Source organism: Scomber japonicus, chromosome 10, assembly GCF_027409825.1.
Source record: "Scomber japonicus isolate fScoJap1 chromosome 10, fScoJap1.pri, whole genome shotgun sequence".
Lineage (NCBI taxonomy): Eukaryota > Metazoa > Chordata > Actinopteri > Scombriformes > Scombridae > Scomber > Scomber japonicus.
In genome coordinates, this window is record NC_070587.1 from 7,709,519 (window position 1) to 7,731,898 (window position 22,380).

Below are 22,380 nucleotides of genomic sequence, written 5' to 3' on the forward strand. Positions count from 1 at the left end.
AAAACGTGCCAATAAAGCTCATTTAATTGCATGTTGCATGTGCTACATTAAAGATATCACAGTTATCTTACACAATTAAAATGTTACCATGGTTAAATGATGTCTTTTTTCACAACCATGCTAATCTGTGTCAGCAAACTGGATATTTCCATCATGTTTCCTTGGAAACAAGGCTTTGCCCAGAATCTCCAACTAGCCAAGATGTCATTAAATTTGCCGTCAACAAAGCATGAACAAACAAACAAACAACAAAAAACAAAGCTCTGCTGAGAACTCAGTGTTTAGTGGGCTTATAGTTACTGGATGGAGTTTAATGAATTTCAAATGATATAACTGTACAAATACACCTCCAGGATATATTTGTAGTGTATCCTTCAAACAGGTCAGTATGGTATTACAGTAGACCTTGTAGTACACACTGCCGATTGAATAAGATTGAGTTTATATTTAAAAGTAAGGCTGGAGTGCAAGTAGAGTATGATACAGTATAATTCATTCATATAATTTATTTTTGTGACTTCTAATTGTAAATGGTTTACACCAGCAGGGGTCCAGTAAGTGGGGTACTAGCATCCTCAGGTTACTTCTGCAGTTGTGGAGAAACTTAGCTGAACTAACTTAGTTTGAAAAAATTAAAATTTGATTTTTTGTTTTTGTTTTTATACAGTGATTGTTAACTAACGCTATCTTAAAATGAATAGATAAGCCAATAGTTGAAATGACTGGAAGTAATGGACTAAAAGTTTAAAGTTAGCAAGTTAGCATTGAAAGCAATGAATGGCTAACGGTAAGCTAATGTTAAACAGCTTCTGCCACTCAAAGTAATTAAAGTGTGAATGAAAAGTTAGCAAAACACATTACATTATTACATTATATTAAAAAAATACTGTAATAACAATAACAATTTGTATAAGATTAACATCTGACAAAAAAAGGTTGGGAAAAACATGGTTCACACAGGCCACAGTGAAGACAGTCAAAATATTGTTTGTGATATTCAATTAAAATGTAAAACAGCTTGTATATGTTTAAACTGTGTATTTCTACTCAATAGCTGCTTCATCCCAGTTCTTACCTGGAGGTGTAAGCCAAAAACAGAGCTCCTGGTGTCCTCCCCCCTGCATGGGACATTGTGATGTCAGCGAGTTTACTGCTGAGAGAGCTGAATATGTACATTCTCTCCTGAGGGTCACTTGGGTATTTTTAGTGTTTATGATATAAAAAGAAGTGAGAATCAAAGGGATGCCCAGGGTGAGAGCACCTAGTGCATGTGCTCACGTTTCCACTGGTAATGAAGGACATTACTAAATCTAATGGTTATTTTAGGCCCCATGCATCTGGATTATTCCATTTGGTTGAATTCAGAGATAACCCTCCTCCCCTCTTTTCTTCTCTGCCTTCTTCTACTCACTATAATTGTCATGAATAATTTAAAGACATAATTGCAAAAATCTTTGCACATGAAAGCATGTAGTTTGTATTCCTCTCAGCTGTTTACATGGGTGTTTATAAATCACTTACTGTACAGAATATTGATTTATGTGTTTTTTCATCAATGGTGTGCAACATAGGAAAGGTTCAGTTTTATACTGCCATGCAAGTGTAGTCAAATGTGTGTTTTCAGTGTGTGTGTGTGTGGGGGGGGGGGAATTATTAATGTGCACAGAAGGCTATTTTTTTAAAGGGCCTTTAGTGTTTAACACCTCCAAAGGACATTAGTTTTAAAGACCAAACATCTCAAGATTCAGGATTCATTTTATTGTCAATTCACTGAATATTTACATACTCAGAATGAAACTGTTTCTCACCAGCCCCTGTCAGTGAAAGTAAAGTGGTGTTGTCAATCTGTTTCAATTTTCTTTGATGTGACTAGCTGTCAAAACTCTTTCTGTGTTAATTTTTTGATTGAAAATGACACACACGCAATAATGGAGTGAGGTGACACTTCAACAATTCAATTGAGTTTTTGAAAAATTACCATACAGGTTAACCTGCCTGCATTTATCCTGCATCATTTTCATGTATCAAGCGCCTGCTGTTTTTATGCATTATTATTATTATACATTGCTGCTTCCTTGACTCTTCTATATTCCTTTGTGATCACGTTGCTTTTATTGTGTGTTCACTTTTAAATGAGGTAGCAGAAATTAGGTTGTCCATAGCTATTGCACTCTCTAACCCAAAATTAACAGTTGGAATATGCATTTTTAATTAGTAGCCTACACTACACACCATATTTGGCATTTAATAACAAACACATATTGCAAATAAGATCAGAACACCAGACAAAATCAGATCTGTCAGCTAAACATCATACAGAACATACACATTGTGTTTATGTGTGACTTTGTGTTTAAGACTCAGCACAATTTAAATTAAATTAAATTGTTTCCCTTCACTCTCTGTAACAGTAGCAAAAAAACAAAAAGAAACCATCAGGTTGAGTTTGAGCTACAAAGAAAAATATACTGTCTTCTGCACAGCAAAAAAGCCATTATACTGCAATCAGACTGCTTCCCTACAGCATTCAAGTTTCATGATTTCACCTCCAGCATCTGCAATTTCCTTACATGTTCGTATGCTTGTTTTGTGTGTTTTCCGCTTCAATGTTTAGGCAGCAGGTAAGAAAAACGGCACCCCACCAGAATATCAGCTTAAGATTTGCTAGGAAGGGGGAAAAAAAACATGTATTTATCGACTGGTTGCCTGTTGACTCTGAGAAAAGCAATGAAGAGCAGCTAAATTCTTGACTCTGGCTTTCTTTTCACTCCTCAGGAGCTCTCGATTTCCAGATATGCTTCTCACTCTGCAGAAATGGTGCCATTTCCCCATTTCAGTTCTCCGCACAATCATCAGCATTTCTCCTTCCATGACATGAAAACAAACTAAGACTGAGTGCCTCCACGTGTGTGCGGTTTCAAACCCTCCTGTCAGCAATCACTGGGTGGGAGACAGCCATAAACTGTGCTTTAGAAGCCTATAATGGGCTACTGCAGCGCTGGCAAAACTTATATCATATTATGCCTCTTCCCATTCAGACACAAATAGGATCATTATTTTTGATAACTATGCAGCAAGTGCTGGATAATTTCATTACACCACTTGCCACAGCATAATGCTGTACTTCAGCTAAATCATCATAAATCTCGCAGTATCTCTGTTATTATTGTATTTAATTACAGCACAAAACCAATCAATAACATAATGTCCAACAAATTATACTGTTGATCTATAAACACATTTCTCCTTTACTCTTCCCTCGACTAACATTAGTGTGTGTGTGAGTGTGTGTGACAGAGAGAAAGCGGTTTGAAAAGCTGAACACTGCTGCCGAGTGAGTCAGTATATTTCTCTCCTCATATTGTTTGTCAAAAGGTAGAAGCGGCCATTTACAGCAGGACCTATAAAGCCTATTCTATTTCCTGGGATTGGGGCACTGCCCTCATGTCATCTACCTTATAAAATGATGGACGCACAAATGTGAAAGCTGAAGTATTTTATTATAAAGCAGAATCATGGGTCACCACCAGTCTTCCCCTAATAAATAGGGGCTGAAAACAGATGTCTCGGTACAATCACGGGCCAACATGTTTTTCAATCCAAATGAAATACAACTTCAATTTGTTATTGTGAATGTGTCATCTTTGTGTCAAAGTTTATGTCACCAGGTTCACTGACACAACAATGTTATCAAATTTGTTTTAAGCTCAAGGAAAGTTGTAAAGTTTTACAACTACACAAACTGGAACTTGAGGTTACACTGGCTGAGAAATCTATTATCTATATACAGGAAACAACTGCATATCCTTAGATCAAACTGTTCACTCCATTAACGGTCAACATTCTTAACTAAATGCTCAATACTTCCTCTGTGTTGTCCTTGTGTACCTGCATTCATACAGTCTCCTCCACAATGAACTCAATGGCATGCTGTGGTGAATGGCTTGCCTCCACCATAGTGATTTCATTGCCATCCATGGTGATAGTCGGAACAGTAATGCCCTGAGTTCCCAGAACGGAGGAGGGCAGGATGACAACTTGTGAGGCTCCCTCCATGCCACTGAGCTGATCGGATGGGATCATGACCGTCTCAGTACCTCCTTCGCCCCCCTGCAGTACATAGATGGTCTGCACAGAGCCAGACTCAACCTCCTCTGGCAGAGAAGTCAGCACCTTGGCCCCCTCCAGCACTTTCTGGACATGGGCGGCCTCAGCTGCATGTGCAGCCTCCTCTACCTTTTCGAGAGGCAGATCTCCATGCAGTCGGATGTGTTTATCCAGGTTGGAGCGAGAGCGGAAGGCAGCAGGGCAGTGCGGACAGGGGTAGGGCTTCTCGCCACTGTGTGTGCGGGCGTGTTCGGTGAGACGGGCAGCCACGCTGAAACTCTTTCCACAAATCCAGCAGCAGAAAGGCCGCAGGCCACTGTGGATGCGCTCATGGTCCTGCAGATGGGGCAGCTGGCGGAAGCGTTTGCCACATGTGTTGCACTGGTGGAGAGATGGAGGAGAATGGGGAAGAGGACAAAATATGAGGTAAGAAGATGGCAAGAAAAAGTATAGTTCAGTTTGCAACAATGGTGCCAGTGCACAAACTCTACTGCAATTAATATTTTCTGAGACCACTTTTTATATTTTTCTGCAGAGGCAGCACTCCTGGCTGTGGTACAGGAAGAGCAGAGAGAACAGGGTGTGGGGAAAGAGAGATACAAAGCAATAAAAAGCACACAAGTGTGTAAGGGAGACTTACAGCTACACAGTGGACAACAGAACAATGTTAACCATCAAACCATTAATAATTAAACTATTTCTAAAGTAATCACATTAGCAAATCCACAATAGGGCATGTCCTGCCACTCTAATATTAGCTCTCTGCTTGCTCTCACCTAAGTGCAGACACTGAACTGGAAGATACTTGATTAAACCTGAAGCACAACTAAAGAATGGCGACAGAGGACACTCAGATTGAAACTATAATCCCTGATCTCAGTTTTGCAGTGTTAGTCTCTCTCTCTAAGACATGCTAACAAAATCAGCTTTCCTGTTAAGTTTGGTTTTATATATATAGGAGTTCCTCCAAGAATGCCTATGGTAAATTTGAATTAAACTGAATGAATGAATAAAATTAATTAAAATTCATCACCATAACCGCCTCTGTGTTGAAGGACCAATGCTTCTTGAACCTTAATCTTTAGCATGCCTGATAGATAGGGCTCAAAGCAAAGCCACAAACATTAAATCAATTTCTACAGTCCAACGTGCTGTGATGGGCTTCGGTGGGTCTATAGTTGATGTCCTGCCTCGTCACCAGAGCAGCAGAGAGAGAGGAGAAGAGTCCCAGAATAGTAACAGGCACAGAGGGGAGCTGACAGGCCCTAACTCAGCCCTGTCATTAATCACAGGTACACAGGGAGGGAGGAAACACCCGCAGGACATACACTGCACAAATGGCCATCGTCCGGAACCAGAGAGATGGCCGCAGTTATGAACGGGTGTGAACTGGGTGAGGCGGCGCTCAATTTCAATTTGAAATAGAGGCGTTAAAAGGCTTGAAAGCCTTGGATAAAAAAAAGAGACAAAATGTGATTCAGAAGGCTGAAAGTAGGCTGAAAGAAATTCTCTTTTTATGTAAGCGCACGCACACACACACCACACACACTCAACTCACCTCAAAGGGCCTCTCATCAGTATGTGTCCTCATATGAACAATGAAGGTAGAATTGTAGGCAAATTCCTTGTGGCAAACTTCACAGCGAAAGCGGGGTCGGTTTTTGGACTTGCCGAGCGTGCCTTGGAAATGGGCCAGCACGTGCTCCTCCAGGGCACTGTTGGAAGTAAATCGGCGGCGGCAAGGCCTCACTGGGCATTTGAGAGGCGTCTGGCCTGTGTGGGATAACCGATGGAGGTCAAGGCCCTCCTGGGTCATGCAACGGTGGCCGCATAGGTCACACTCAATCTGGGGGGGTAGGGAGGAAGGGAAAAGAGATGTAAGGAGTGAGGAGATGGGAATACAGAAAGAGGGAGGCAATTAATGAAAAGAGAAAAGGCTGGTGTCCTCATGGTATCACAGTGATGTAACCACAATGTCACAGTTTGATTCAGACTGGGGACCTTTGTTACAGGCCATCCCCTTCACTTGATCTCCACTTTTCCTGCCGGTCTCAACTGTCAGCTATAATATATGACAGAATAAAGGCCAAAAAAGTCTTTAAAATGATGGAAATAAATTGCTAAAGTATTTCATAAAAGTTCAAAACATGATCTGAGTACTTCATTCTTCTGTGATAAAAACTTCAGACTCAGCAGTCTCTCACTGTCTGAATATCTTAAGGTTGAAAAGTAAGAAGAAAAAAAAAAGGTTTTTCTGTGCTCCAAACCTGTCCAGTGCTCCGCCCTCTGCCCTGGCCCCGTCCACGACCAGCATTCTTCTCCTCATCGGTGGTAGGGCATCGCTGCATGTGGATTTCCAGCACTGACTGGTTGATAAACTGGGATGAACAGTGAGGGCACATCGCTGGCTGCTTGTCTGTAAGGGTACAGTATCAGGTTTTTAGACAGGTGGTCCACTCTGCACCCGTATTACAACTCTGCCCTGCCAATAGCTAATGGCAGATTTGAGCTTGTTGGTAGATTGGTAGATGTCGTGCCAACGGTCGTGCAGTGACAGGTGGTACATACAGAAATGGCTGGCAATGGCCAATGGTGCCCAAACATTTAGATACAGCCAGTTTTTCAATGTCAAACACAGGAGGAATGTGACTGTGGTCAAATGTGTTGTTAATAAAGTGGAAACACACGGACATTGTAAAACATTTACACATCTTGTTATAAAAGCTGAAATGGGTTGATTAGTTGATTAGTCTTATTGACAGGAAATGTATTTATTAACAGTTTTGATGATTAATTCATCATTAAAGCAAAAATAGTCAAGATTTGCTTGATTCTGCTTCTCAAATGTGATGATGTACTGAATTTCTCTGGGTTTTCACTCGTCCAATACATTGAATCAGTGTCAGGGCAGACAATGACCTTATTAAGTACACTGAATATTAGCCAAATGTGACTGATCCACATAAAATGCAGGTACTTGGTTAATGTCATATAATTCAGCATTTCTGTTTCCAATTACATTCATTAAGTCATAAGTAGGCTGCTAACTCATTTTTAGTGCTACAGCAATCACTGACATCCTGTTAATTTACATAAAAATTTACCTAAAACGCTCCATGCAGTGAGGTATACAGATTTTAAATTTAATAAAGAAAGCACTGATATCTGAAGCAATCTGAATATTTTGTCTTTAGAAACCAGTAAATTACATTTTTCATTTTAAGGTGTTATCAGTTTATCTAGAAAATAATATTTATCATAATGAAAATGATCATTAGTTTTACAGCTACAACTGACAATTAGTTTTATAGACTTATAAATCTGCAGTTTGTTTTCTCAATAAACTGATTTATGTCATGAAATCTCAAAAAAATGTCCGTTAAATTTTCTTACTCTCAAACAACAGCTAAATTAGAAGACACAAATTTGGTATTTTTGACTTGGAAAATGATTATTCTCAAAATTGTTGTCAATTAATTTCCATCAGTCGGTTAATCAATTAATCACCTACCCATTGCAGATCAAGTCAGCCACTGCCCGAGCAGAATTTTGGCAAAGCAAACCACATTCTCACTGGGTTGCTTTTGAAAATCTGGCAGGGAAATCACTGACACCGATGGTTCATCAGTATGACCATAGGTCGTCACGCCAACATCTTGCAATCTGTTAACCATCTGTACAGTCTATCCCAGTGGGGGCGATCCACTCTGCTCCCCATTGGGACCCTCTAATTAAACCTTTAATAAGGACAATCTCAGCCAATGACCCTGGACTGGATCAATGGATCAATCTCTTCAATCATCTCTCTCAGAGGAGACACGCACCTCTGACCCCCGCTGCACGCTGACTCTTCAAGCTTAACTAATAAGGTTGCAATGCCAACCCCACCGCCCCCCCACCCCCCGATTAAGATGAAGTGTCAACACGTTGACCCAATTCATTTACCTCCACCCTCCTACGCCATTCCACAAGACGCAAATCAATGGAAAGTCATTGACCTAATGCATCGGAGGAACAATGCACATATAAAATGGATGTATGTTTGTAAAGACGATAGCCCACCCAGGCGAGCTGATCGGAGCATTTATCGCAGACTTTGCATTAATCAATAGTAATTCACTGCATGTTGCGCTAATAACAGCATCATATCTAATTGGCTCCTGTTACAATGAGGCAGAGTAGGATGGATCAGATTTCTTGATATGAGCATCTCATTTCATCTTAAACTGTCTTGAATGTGTCACACAGATGAATGACAGGTGAGAAGTAGGCACATAGAGAAAGGATGCGAGATATGTGACATTTACAGCAACATATATGACATAAACAGTGGAGTACATAAAAAAGTCAGATTTAATGGCAGAGAAAAACACCCCAGCCTGATGGCCTCTGTATATTGTTCCCGCTAGCTTTCAGGCTGCTCTATAAAACGTGGTAGGCTGACCCCTGAACTGACCTTGATGAGTGAGCGAGTGCAGGTCGAGGTCTTTCCTGCGTTTGAACGCCTCTCCACATTCTGGGCAAGGGAAAGGGTGGCTGGTGTGGAGCAATCTGTTCAAACACACAAAAACACACATATTAACAGAAGTGCAGGCCAAAGGAAGATGATTTAACATCGTATGCACCAGTGATAATTTAACTTTCAAAATTGTTTTAGCTTGCAAAAATAATTACACCTCGAGGTAGGAAAAAGTACAGCTTATATATTTATATATACAATTACATTAAATAATCATACATAACTCCCAGCATGAAGACTTAAATGCTCCAATTCAAAGACACATAAAAACATAATAAATAAGGGGGGGGGGGGGGCAACCCAATATATACGACTCATACAAGGATTACCATCAAGTATGTGCTTAGCTGTGCTTCAGGTTAAATAAGGGGTATTAGCTGAGTGTATAACGGCTGGAGATAAAAGAACAGCAGTAAACCGGGAGGAGTCAGAGTTAGGACATGAAAGACTATATTTATCCATTGCATAACGTTACGCTGGATGTTGCCTTAGGGGAGGAGAGAAGTGTTAGGATGTATTCACCTAATGCTGCATCAGGCCTGCATTCACAGCATGTACAAGATGAAAATGCAAAGTAAAAAGAAAACACCGGTTCTCGTAATCAGAACAAACACAGACGATGTTTACGTTTAAGAAACAAAATGCTCCACTAAACACTGAATACACACTAGTTTATATGTATCATCTATACTGCTACCGGTAATGTAGCAGCGACAGTACATAACCCGAGTTGCAACAGTTAATCCAATTAACAGATTGGTCGATTGAAAGAAAATTAACCAAGTAATCACCTTTTTGATCATTAATTACTTGTTTCAACCATTTTTCAAACACAAATGTCAAAGATTTGTTGGTTCCAGCTTCTCAAATATAAAGATTTGCTGCTTTTTTTCACAGAGCCTTGAAGTTACCTTGGACTCTGGCACTCTCGGGACATTTGATAGACATTTAATTGAGAAAATAACAGGCAGATTAATCAATAATGTGACTGATCATTACTTGCAGCCCAATACTTAACCACAAAATAACCTAAAGTAAAACAGACCTCTCAGGGCCCATATACTGTAGCAGGCCAGGCTGCGTCTGTTCCTTGTTAAACAGACAATAAAAATCTATATTTCAGGGACAGCTGACCGTGAGTTAGATGGGAGAATCAAGAGTTTCAGTCAGGGTCACCTCTCCTCCAGCCAGATGTTCTTTAATGAGTAGCAACGACACTCTACAACAGACCATTAGAGTAGTGCACATACTGTAGATATACACTGAATCCTTTTCTCAACTAGGAAACCAAAAACAAGGGTCCACTGGTTCCCAATCATGCCAACGGCTTTGGCACTAAATGACAAGACAACCCCAAGTGTAGTCTAAACTTTGACTTTAAGGGGCTCTTGCTTTAATATATCAAGGGTTTCTATCAAAGAAACCTTCCAAGGGGACTCAGAACCTTTTGAAGTACTAGAAGAACTAGAAACTCAATTTTAGTTACTGGAGGTGTAAAAAAACTCCCTACTCATTGGGGTTATGCTTCAGGCTTCCAAAATAATTAAAAAAAGAGAGACTGCGATAGCTGAATACGTTTACAAACCGGAATGAATAACCATCAAACACTCAACAGATCATCTGCTTTACAGACAGAAGTTTTCTGCCTCAGTTTCCACAAGTCTCCTTTCCCCTCATCCTTTTCATCACCTCAAACATTCAGAGTCCCGTAACAGTTAGTACGGTAAACAACAGGATGACCTTGTGTTGTTTTGTGTGTGAAATTTTAATTTCAAATGCCCCAGTTGCTTTTTAATATTTGTCATTTGTCTAATTTGCCTTAATTTGCCTTAATTTGCCTTAATTTGCCTCATTAATCTTCAAGGTTCTGCCAGTTTAGTCTCAGAGTTTAGTTCGTCTGGTTCAATAATTTGTGGAGCTGTTTGGTCAAAAACAACTATCAGGCTTTTTGTCCTTTTACATTCCCACAACTTCTTCCTTTTGCAGCTCACTGGATGAAACTATGACTATGAAGTTGTAACTTTAGCTGTAACTTCTCCATTAACCAATTTATTATTTTGTTTATAAAATATATGAAAATAACTCATGATGACATCTTCAAATATCTAATTTTATCTGATTAACAGTTTAAAATCTAAGGATATTTGGTTTACTACATACTACGCATGACACAAAAAAGCTTCAAAATCAGCACATTTGAGCAACTGAAACCAGCAAATGTCAATTGATTAAAGAAAGTACAAAAATTATCAATTTGATTATCAAAATAGTTTAACTTAACTTAAAGCGATGGTTCAGTGTCATATGCACCATTACATCTATCTAAACACCGCCTCAGCCCTTTACTTTACTCATAAATCCGCGAACATCAAACGTGAAGATGAGTGGCTCAATTTTGAAGGTGCTCTGTGCAGGATCTCGCGCGACCACACGGCATTTCAGTGATCGTGCGAGATTTCGACGATGTTTACAGCTTTAGCAGTAGCAGCAGAGTAAAAGCCATCAGGTAAGTGTTATTCAAATAAACTCCTGGTGTACTTACAAACTTTCCAATGCATCAACCTATGAGTAAAGACCCTATTTGTACTACTATAGAAGTTTGATAACAATCCAGGCATTATTAGTGGGGTAATTTACGAGATACACTGTTGGTTCCATTAGCGTCTGTACTAAGCCATTCGGCTGATAGCTCTAACTCCACTAATTTGCGACCAACTGAAAAAAAAGGGCTGAGGCGGTGTTTAGATAGACGTAATGGTGCATGTGACGCTAGGTCGAAATTACGCCGAACCATCGCTATCTCCACAATTCAGTACTGTATAGTTGTAGTTAGTATCAGCCTTTTCACATGTTTTCTGTAACCATTTTCCAACATGTATAATATGTTTAGAAGTAAATCAATGAATTGACTTTACACAGACTTTAAATGTTCACATCAACCTCAGGATTACTGTCCTGCTGGTATAAAGAGGAATTTCTACACTTACAGTTTTTACACTGTTCGCAGTTAAAGCTTTAACATCCAATAGTCTGCAGCCAAAACCAAAATAATGCAGACATACACTCTGTAAATCCTCTCCCTATTGCTCAATCATGTAGGACAGGACTGGGCTCTTCCCTCGTCTTGGATTGTTATCGTTATCATCTTAATTTGCTCGGACTCTGTCTGTCAATCATATGTGGCTGAGGCTCAAGGGCACCCAGACATCTCAGCCAGTGTGTTCATAACACAGCTTAAAGGTCTTGCTCAGTAGTCGGACACGGCTCAGCTACTACAGTTCCTGGCTAGGGAGAGGAAGGTTATCTAAATCCCATCCTCAGTTCAGTTTGGAACTGTAATTCTAAACGTATTTACACAATAAACAGGGTTGGAGTTAATTGAATAAAGTATCTATAGTATGTATCTCCGGTCTACATGGAAATACAGCATTTAATGAGTGTAGGTAGATGTGTTGTTTGCTTGCAAATGAAGGATACTGAATGAACAATGCTACCAAAGTGTTACTGTTATCATGTTATTACTTGTGATGGTTGAGCTGATCCTCCGTGTTAAACCGTGAGGGGCAGTTAGGACAAGGGTAGAGATGAGCAGCTCCCTCGTTGTCCAGACTACACACCTGCATTAAGGGACACAGTCAAGGACAATAAAAAATGATTTCACAGCAAGTTCTCTACAAAAAAAGCAATTTTTAAAAATATTTTTAAAGAAAAGCTGATGTTCAAGGTTTTTACTTTAAAAATAAGCCACCATAGTCCAATCCATACTCAATACCTGCCATTCTAAAAATGTGACACCTAACAAAATAACAAAATCTCTCAGAATCATTTGAACATGTTAATTTAATGCAGATCTTTTTTTGTTTAAATTTTATATATGCAATTTTGAATTGAACCTTTCAATTTAAAGAATTATTTTTACAAATAGAAAATGGCAAAAACTGTACCGGTTTGCGTCCACGTTTGCGCCGAGGGTGTGCGGACATGTGAATACGTTGGTGTCTCTTCAGGGTGGCTGCCTGCGAGAAGTTCTTGCCACACACCTCACAGCTGTACGGCCTGGAGCTCGTGTGGTTCATGCTGTGGCGCAGCAGGCTCTGGGAGTTAGTGAAGGACTTTGTGCACACCTTCACAACGACAATAATATGGATTAGTGCCACAGTCATATTGACAACTGTTTTAAGAGCCTCTTATAAAAAGGGGAAATAAAACAAATTCCACTGAACAAAAACGCTGGAGAACCTGTCAAATATAATGAGGTTGGAGGTTCAAATTATGTCTGTCTCATACCTAACCCACTTCAAAGCATTACATCATCTTTTCAATGCCAGCTACATGACATAAATGACATTTACATCAAAGCAAATGATTCCTCCCCCTGTGGAAAAGACACATTTTTAATTTAATTTTTGATTGGCACCTTGCACGTGAAGAGCTTTTCTCCAGTGTGGCTGTAGACATGAGTGCGGAGGAAGACGCGTCGTGTGAAGGTTTTGCCACAGTAGGGGCAAACATGGGGTAGAGGTGTGCGGGCCCAGTCCTGCAGCAACTTGGTAGGAGGAGGGAGGTTGGTGGTGTCCGAGTCTGCTGCAATGCTGCTCTCTGACTCCTCTTTGATGCCTGAACTCTTGTTTCCTGACAAAATAAAAAAAACAGCTCATTAAGAACCAAAATGTGCTGCAATAAATGCCTAATTTTTCCTAAAAAAGGCTTTAAAATAATTGCTTCCACTTACCTTTGAGTGCATTACCACCGCTCAGAATCCTGAAAGATGGCTTACTCCTCTTAGGTAAAGGTGAACCTGATTCACTGGCAGAGGCAGGTGAGGAAAGAAGCCGCTTTGAGCTTTGTGGAGTATCCTGAGGATTTGCAGCGGTTGTTTCATCACCAGTCTCAGCTCCATCCGTCACCCCTGTGCCTGATGTGAAGCGGTGCTGCCGGAGGTGGTACAAGTACTGGGTGGTGTTCATGAAGCTCTCGTTACAATGGGAGCAACTGTGTAGCGGCTCCTGCAGACCATGCTTCTCCGTACGATGTGTGGCCAGCCCTGCCCCACCGCTGAAGCTCTCCCCACACTGGGTGCACATGAACAACTCTGGCTGTGTAAAAGTGGAAGTGGCACTGGTGGCGGAGGGAGCGGCGTCCTGCCTCTGCTCATCAGTCCCATTATTCTGAACGTAAACCTCCTCTGTCACTTCAGGACCTGCTGCCACTTTTTCCTCACCTTTCTGCCTGTGTTGTTTGCGGTGGTAGAGGAAGAGGGTAGTGTTTAAAAAACTCTCCCCACAAACAGAGCAACGGTGCAGGGCTTCCTCAAAGCCGTGTTGGGTCTTGCGGTGGGAAACGAGTTCAGACACAAGGCCGAAGCATGAACCACAGTCCACACACAGGAGCACCGGTTCAGGTTTAGGCTTTTTGTTAGCCCCTCTCCTCCTGGGAGACAAATCTTCTTGAATGGAGGTTGGAGCTACCACCTCAGAAACAGCAGGATCAGAAGTCTGAGCTGAAGTGCTCTCTGCAGCCTGCTGCTCCTCTTCCTCTACTGCAGGTTCTTCCACTGGTTCAGGGTGAAGATTTCTGCTCGCATCACCCTCTGAGAAAGTGCACTCCTCTGGATTCAAAGTCGAAGTTGAGCTCTGAACTAAGGGGGTTTCTGGCTCAGGTTGTGAATCAGGATTTGACATGACCCCAGTAGCAGCATGCTGACATATCCCTTCTTTACGGTGTTGCTGCCAGAGATCCAGGCTCTTGAATAGTTCATCACAGTCCCCACACTGGTAGAGGATTCTGGGCTGATCTGATGTATTTACACCGACAGCAGCCTCCTCACTGCCACTCGGCTCACACTCAACCTGCTGCACCAAGGAGTCTCCTACTTGTATTTCAGTCTCTGGGAATGCATCTGTCCTTGATATATTTAATACTTGTTGCTGCAAAGGCACAAAAGAAAAAAACAGACAAAATTAAATTTTGTGTTTCACTACTCTGTATTTCTGTGTATAAAGAAATGACTGGTCAGATACAACCGCTGTTTAAAGTCACTTTAACCTGCAGTTTTTTTTATATCATTTAATTCTTTCTGACATATGAAGGATGAGATTTCAATGTCGGTGTATTGAGGTCAATTAGGGCAGCATGTGTTTTGTGCCAAGGTTCCACTGAGCGTGCCAGACAGCCAAGATAAGGCCTCAGCCTGGCTGATAAGTATCAAAGGCCTTTCAGGGTTGAATGGGTCACTCCAGTGGGTTTACATTTGCTCTTTCCATCCATTTGGATGATGAAAACAGGACATCAAGGTCACAGTTAAAGACATCTGAAACTGCCTAGATCAAACCAGCTCAGCATGTCTTACATACAGGAATGATTTGTGAGCTATTGTTTTAGCGTTCTGATTTATTTTACACTTTTCATTTCATTCGTTTTTCTATGAACAAAACTCAGCTTGATACAATAATTTGAAAGAGGCTATAACCATATAAGAATACTGCACAGCTTTCATTCTTATGTTGTTATACACCGTTTTGCTAATTTTGTAATCCTGTAAGCAGGTAAAAATTCAGGGGGTCACAGCTGATGATCTCCTGGACATGTATGTGTTTTTTGTGCTCATAAACAAACTGCTGTAAAATACTGTGTGATATCACCTGATACAGATCTCTTCTTTGATGAGCACAGTGAATTCCTTACCAACAAAGGGCATATTTTTTTATTAAAATGTGAAAAATATAGATTTGTTGGCTCTAAAGCATGTTCTGAATGACCATCTTTGTGTTAACATCGCTCATGCCTGTAAAAGGAGAAGAAAGTGAAGATCAGTCAAGATCAAGATCAATGTTTTGAACCCAACAGGAATGCTACAAAGGTTTTTTTATATTCTCTACTTCAGCTCCACATAATTGAGAAAATAAATAGGAGATAAAATTATTTTTATGCTATCTAGCCATCAAAGGACATGATCTGGAAGACACTTTCTTTATTCTTTTATTAAGCATTATCTATTCACATGCACTATAATCCATAGACATTCTTGCAAGTTTACATTTCAAAACCTGATAACGTTTCCATAATTTTTTATAAAAAAAATGTGTGAGGCTTTCATTTTAATTTGTCAATATATGCACAAAAGACAAGTTTCAGGCACTGTGAACAGTCTCTTCTAAATAAAGAGAAAGATATTTTTCACTTTCACACCTGGCTGATAAGTGCACAAGGTGTGAACTGAGTAACTAATTAAACAGCATCTGTGAATAGTTTAGTGATCTAAAAACATCCAGCTAGCTGCATATTGAGTGCCTGAAATTATTTTTGCTTAAATATGTTGTTGAGTGGAATCGAAGCTGGAGTTTATCTTGGTATTATCAGCCAGAAAGGTAGGAATCCACCGAGACTGAATAACAGCACACGTGCATCAATAAGCAGATAATGTGTCAGTTTTAATGTCTAACAGCATTTGACATATTATAATTTATTAAAATATAATAAAGGATTTCAGTTTTTAGACAGACGGCTGTGTGAATCTGAATACCCACTAACTATATTATTATTATTTGAGAGCCTCTAATGGAGCCATATGTGAAAAGCACATGTTTGGTATTGACAGCTCTGCAGATACAGCAGATGATTCACCCTTCAGTCAAATATGGAAAATCAGAAGGATTGAATTTGTTTGATCAGAACAAGGAAGCACTTGTGATAAACCAAATCACCAAAAAGGCCTAGTGTGTCATGTTGAAATGATTAACTGAACATATTGAGGGCACCTTTATGCAACATGCTCCTTTAATACTTGATCATTTTCACATAGGAGACATATACAAAACACACATTAACACAACTGTGGTACCCTGAATTCAGATACTTGTGTACTAAAAGAGTAGAAACATCCGCTGGCTGAAAAGCTTTCTACATCAATTTAAGACACAAAGAGGCATTGTTTTACAAAAACGTCACATAATGTTGTTCTAAGAAATTATGAATAATGAATGCTAATGAAGCAGGGTGGTTTTCAAAAACCAGCTTATGGTAAAACGGGGGGTCAAAGAGCCATAAGGTACCCAGGTTTTATTATGTTTCTCCAGTTGATTCATCTAGGAGAAGGCCAATGAACGATCCGTCAGGAGAAAGGGCGGCACTGACTGATGCATTTCTCGTGCTCATCTTCCCGCTGGCGATTCACAATGCAATCTGTCTATCACGAGTGTCATCGTGCTTTATGGACTCGTGTTGAAGACTGTAAGAATGGGAGTCTGGGCACAAGCTCAGACAGCCATGCCCTACTGCTAAACGAGGGCCAATGACTGCTTTTAACCCTGAGGGCTTTCTGAAGCTGTCAAGGGAAAGGCAGGAGAAAAAAGTGCCAGCTGCACCAAGACTCAGCTCAATATGTCAAAGTTAAATGGAATAACTCACCCTATTATACAACTTTCAAACTCTGCAATTCAGAGAGTGTCTTCGCAGAACTCTGAATTAATAGAGCTCAGCATTTTGATGAAATGCATCCCAGAATGGTATATTGCAAACAGGACACATAATGTAAAAAATGCTGATTACAATGCATTATGTAAAAATCCACAGGCTTCTCAAATTCACCATGAGCCAAACAATAAAAAAAAATACAACTAAATTTACATACAGAAGCATACATTTAGCACACAGAGGGAAAACACTGGAAATGGCATGGATTGTAGAGCTTAACCATTGAAACAAAAAGGTAGGCTTGTCACAAAAAAACACATTTTTTCCTTTTGGAGACAAATTGTTCATTATTACTGGAGCATGAGGAGCATTCTGGTGATTCAGCTGGCCTCTGTGGATACCATGTAACCGTAGCATCCTGGACCTCAATCTGTCCTTCGACCTTTATCGCATGTCATTCCCTCCTGCTCCCAATCTTTCCTCGTCCATCCAATAAATGATAAAAGCCGCCCCCTCCAGAAAAAGAGGCCAACCAGTAATTTTACAAAATATGAAATCTGAACAGTAATACGGTGAGCGTTCATTCATAATCAGTTCAGCTTTTGCACAGCCACATCTCGCCTGTTACACCTGTTTGGCTCACTAGTGACTCATTACTCTGATAAACAACGTGCTAATGTGCTATTTTGCCATTACAGAAAGCAGTTCCAGGTAGCACTTAAGTACTTAGAAAACCAGCTGGATTACATGTCAACCTGACATCACAGTCTTTCCCTGTTTATCAGGGTAAAAGTTTGGGGTTTGTCAGATGCATTTGTACAATGACTTAATCACTTAATCGCAGTGTAATATGTGCACATGTATGTGTTGTGGTGCAAACAGAGAGGGAGAACTCAGCCTTAGAAAATACAGGTTTATGTCAGGATCTCCACATCTACTGCACAAGTTAAGGAACAAATTATATTTTAAACTACAGACTACAGATCTTGTAACAGTCAGTATGAACAAGAGGAATGCAAGGAAAGCCTCTTTCAGTACTTTCAAACTGTGAATCTATCCATTACCTGGATATTATCTATCCTCTTCTGTAGTGTGACAGATGTCTTAGCCTAACTTTGTGTTTGAATTTATTGTTTCAACACTGGTTTAATGCTGGCTTCTTGGCCAAGTCTCTCATAAAAAGGAGATTTCAATGTCAATGAGACTTTTACCTATTTAAATATAAAGTAGGAAAAGAATTAATTACACCCCAACAATAAACTATTTATATTATAATCAAATTTTCCCCTATAATCACTATTACTATGTAACATCAAAAACACCTGCTGGCTAGTCTATGATTAAAATTACTACAGCAGCAAACACCTAAATCAGATACACAACAACGCCTTGATATTCATCAGTAAATCATTGCAAACAACTCAATGTTAAGTGCTCTGGTCAAAGTCACTATTACTATGATGAACAGCAGAGCATTGCCAGTTTATGACTGAAGTTACTTGTCACTTCAATGTCGTTCTCACATCTGATTTTGAAGTTTTTATGGGATCACACATCTGGTCATTTCAGGCCACACTGTCACATGACTGATGTTTCTTCCTCTCTATTCCCCATCTAAAAATCAAGCAACTGCACATCACATAATATAGAGAGGACACTGGTGGCTTTGCCGGTATTTACCTGTGTCTGTAGCAGTGGAACAGTGACTGGAGTGGCTCCAGATGTGTCTGGTGGCTGGTCATCCTCAGCTGTGCAAGTCAACTGGTGCTTGAGTACCTCCTCCAGAGTGTTGAACTCCTGGTAGCAGGGGAAGCACATGTACACCGACGAACTCTCCATGGCTGCTAGGGGATTAGAATAAAAAAAAAAAAACAACCAAACATTTCATAAGAAACGGAGAAAAGCAAAACTGATTTAGATAAAAGGTGCAACAGTTCACAAAACTCAGCATGCTCTGAATATGAAAGTAATATCACAACGTGAGCCTTGTACAGATGCCTACCCACCGGTGCATTACATTTGGAGTTAGTGAACATTACACAGAGGGTTGTGAACATTGCCCTCTCCTGATGAAAAGAAGCGCCTGCATATTTTATCAAGACAACAGCTTGGACACAAGTGCCAGGAGGCTAACTCTGAGGTTGCCGAGATGACTCACCATGCACCAAGCCTGGGCTAATTGTTATTTTGACCATGCAGGTTGCTGCTCAGGTAAAGACCTTGCCAAGTCCCTCACTGTCTCTGCCATTTTCATAGGCCAAGCTGACGTTTAGCTCGAACATCAATTAAATGTTGTGCAGTAATTGGACCCACTGGAAGAGCAGTGTTGCGTGTGCTGCTGCTGCTGCTGCTGCTGAATGTAACTATAATCAAAACAAAATCTCTGCAATGCCACCGTCTCTCTGGACACCGCTCAGACCTCATGTTGCAACAACAAAGCTGTACTTTAAAACAAATGTACAAATCAGAGTGCTCACTGATGGGAAAAGTCATTTATCAATACAAGAAAAGAAAAGAAGGACAATACAAGAAAGACAAATATGATATACCATCTATAAACTATCAATCAATTTTAAATGGCAGACAAGGCTACAATTTAAGGGCAATATTCTATATTTTTTGTTACTGTCAATAAATCCCATGGAAAGGCCAAATTAACAAAGCTATTAGTGCGTCTTTTTAAACTGTCTGTGGCACTCAGCCCATTTGTTCCCACCAAAGAATGTAAATCTTTGTAAAAACGGGTCACAGATATACAGCTTCATTTTTTTTAAAAGGCACCTTGCCAAAAACAGTAATTTGATACCACAGCAGAGCACTGCAGGTTTTACCAAATGTTACTCAAACAAGAGTAAACGGTTTATTTGTTGTGGATCATTTTCAGCTGCAGATTTTGGTGATTGAGAGAGTATTCGCAGCAGCAGGGCGGTGAACAATTCATTACAGGACTACGGTGCCCGTGTTAATTGTAATGAAGAACACACACTCAGCACAACGGTGTGGCGCATTGACGTGTTAAAAAAAAAAAAAAGTTTGTAGACCTCAATGGACGTGTATGGCACAGATGAGTAAGCTATAATGAAGCATTTATTTTCTACACAGACAATACTTGTTACTAGGCTCAATGTTGTTAGTTTATATGTGTTTTTGCGATTTGCTGATTTAAATTCAAATGGATAGATAGATAGATAGATAGATACACAGATAGAGAGATAGACAGATAGATCATCCCAAAAAGGAAGTTAAAATGTTACAGCAATCAATCCTTTTTGCACCCAGAGCTAGAAAATATGACTATTTGTGTGGACTTGCTCACAGCCAACCAAAGCAAGCATTAAATATTAATAATTTGAAGACTTTCAAAATGCATTTGTGTAAAAATGTGATTATTTAGATGTGGAGGAGTGGTGACATTTTATGCAATTTAATGCTTCTATTCACATGACTCAATTCTGGTATCGGTATCACTTGACGGTACTTGGATTGGTACTGGTGTCGTTATTTTTTAAGCACCCCAAATAAATCATAGTAATGAAATAAAAATAATCAATAATCAATAATAGAAAAACAAAAGGAGGTGAAAAAGGCAAAAGAAAAACTAGAGGCTGACCCATAGCCAATATTTTGAACTATCACAGATATTTCGATTGTCCTTTTTCTTAATTCAAGTTTAATATATGTATGTTGTTTTTTAGCCCTGTGTTTCTTATTCATAGCTAATTATAACTATTAAATATTATGTTAAAAAATATTTTTATTACATTTTTAAAGTGGTGTAAATCCCAGCTGTTTACTGTTTCAGCACTGATATAATTTCATAAAATAAATAAACAAGTTTATTGTTAAACTGTAGTATATCAATATCGATTACATATTTAATAACCACTGTACCACCATTTCTATATATATATACTGTATACATAACATTGGGCCAGTATCTGTCGGGCTCTATCATATACACTGAAATATAAAATATGAAAATATTATGTACACCAAAAACTAACAAATTATACCATAACACTGATAACAACAATAATGCCCCACTGCCCCCTGTTGGGATAATGGTTTAATGAGACGTGTGTGTTTATGTCCATGTTGAAACTATACTGTCAGGGATGGCACATATGGTCTTTGAGTGCAGGACTGCTTCACTTCACTTCAGTCTGACAGTAATGGATCAGATGTGATGTGCATCCAGGTGTAATTTCACTTCCTGTGATATGGTTTTATGAGCAGGTCATGTGAACTTATTAGTTGTATTTAATGTATTTCCCTGACATGAATGATGCAGGATCAGCTAGATGTCAGCTCATAAAAGAGGAAACAGAAAAATACTAATTCATACAGTCAATAGCTAGCTCCTGTTAGCTTCTTGTGACAGCTTTACTGCACGTATGACTCCTCTGCTGCTAAAAGCTATGACTAGCCGGTCCTACCATCTCTGACCGGTGTTGTGTCGCTAACATATAATGATGGCCATCTTTCTGACAATATGGCTAACGTGTCCTCGGCGTGGTTGGCAGCTAGCTCCTCTGCTAGGTCAGACTGCTAATACTCCTGCTATATCACTGCTTGAAAGCGGGCGTCGCAGCTAAATTAGCTTGCAAATAATCCCCTCATTGCTTTTACCGCTTGGACCAGTGCTGCTTACTTTCTGCGACCAAGGAGAAGAAGAAGAAAAAGACCCGAAGAAGGAGGGCGGGATACGCTTCTTCGGTGGTATAATGGCGGCGACAGACGAAAAACTAAGATTAGCTGTCTCCCCCCGTTGAAATCCTCCGTCAACACACACACGCACACACACACACACACACACATACTAATATACATGAGAAAGATGCGTACTTTCTCCTAAAAAAAAAAGTAACCCCTCACATAAAATTAATAAAATTATTTCAACATTACTCACCGCAATCAGACATTACTGGTCGAGGAAGTAGGACAGTCAGCAACTTCAGCTTTTTTCTACATGTTATACAAGCCTCGCTCTGATTGGCTAAGAGGGTCACTTCATCAACCAATAGGATGTCAGGACACATAACGCTGAGGACGTTTGTAATTCAAAAGAGCGGCGAGAGCATTTACACTAGTATGATCATCAGTATATATAGAGAGTACTTTATTGGTCCCAAAACTGAAGTGTTACAGCAGGCAAGCCACTCATGAATAAGAAGTATTCATAATCTTTTTCTTAATTAAAAGTAAAATGTAAAATGTACTTTATTTATACAGCCCTTTACAACAGTCCTTTCGGTTACAGCAGGTAATAAATAAAGAGAGGAATAAATAAAAACAATTAAAAAACAATAAAATAACAGTGATAGCAATAAAATACAACAAAA

The 22,380-nt window shown here is 39.7% G+C and overlaps 1 protein-coding gene across 2 annotated transcripts; it reads right to left on the minus strand.

Moving 5' to 3' along the window:
* Positions 1 to 3,492: 3,492 nt before the first annotated feature.
* On the minus strand, positions 3,493 to 21,966 carry znf574 (zinc finger protein 574). Of its 2 annotated transcripts, none has more exons than XM_053326404.1 (10): positions 21,948 to 21,966; positions 18,719 to 18,879; positions 13,359 to 14,553; positions 13,044 to 13,258; positions 12,571 to 12,750; positions 12,149 to 12,243; positions 8,564 to 8,658; positions 6,375 to 6,523; positions 5,666 to 5,953; positions 3,493 to 4,488 (listed from the first exon to the last, which is right to left on the minus strand). In XM_053326404.1, the coding sequence occupies exons 1-10, from the start codon at positions 21,958 to 21,960 to the stop codon at positions 3,895 to 3,897; spliced, it is 2,985 nt and encodes a 994-aa protein (XP_053182379.1). In that variant the 5' UTR covers positions 21,961 to 21,966; the 3' UTR covers positions 3,493 to 3,894. The 2 variants fall into 2 exon arrangements, with proteins under 2 accessions (XP_053182379.1, XP_053182380.1); XM_053326405.1 differs by having other exon boundaries at positions 18,719 to 18,882; positions 21,948 to 21,959.
* Positions 21,967 to 22,380: the final 414 nt, after the last annotated feature.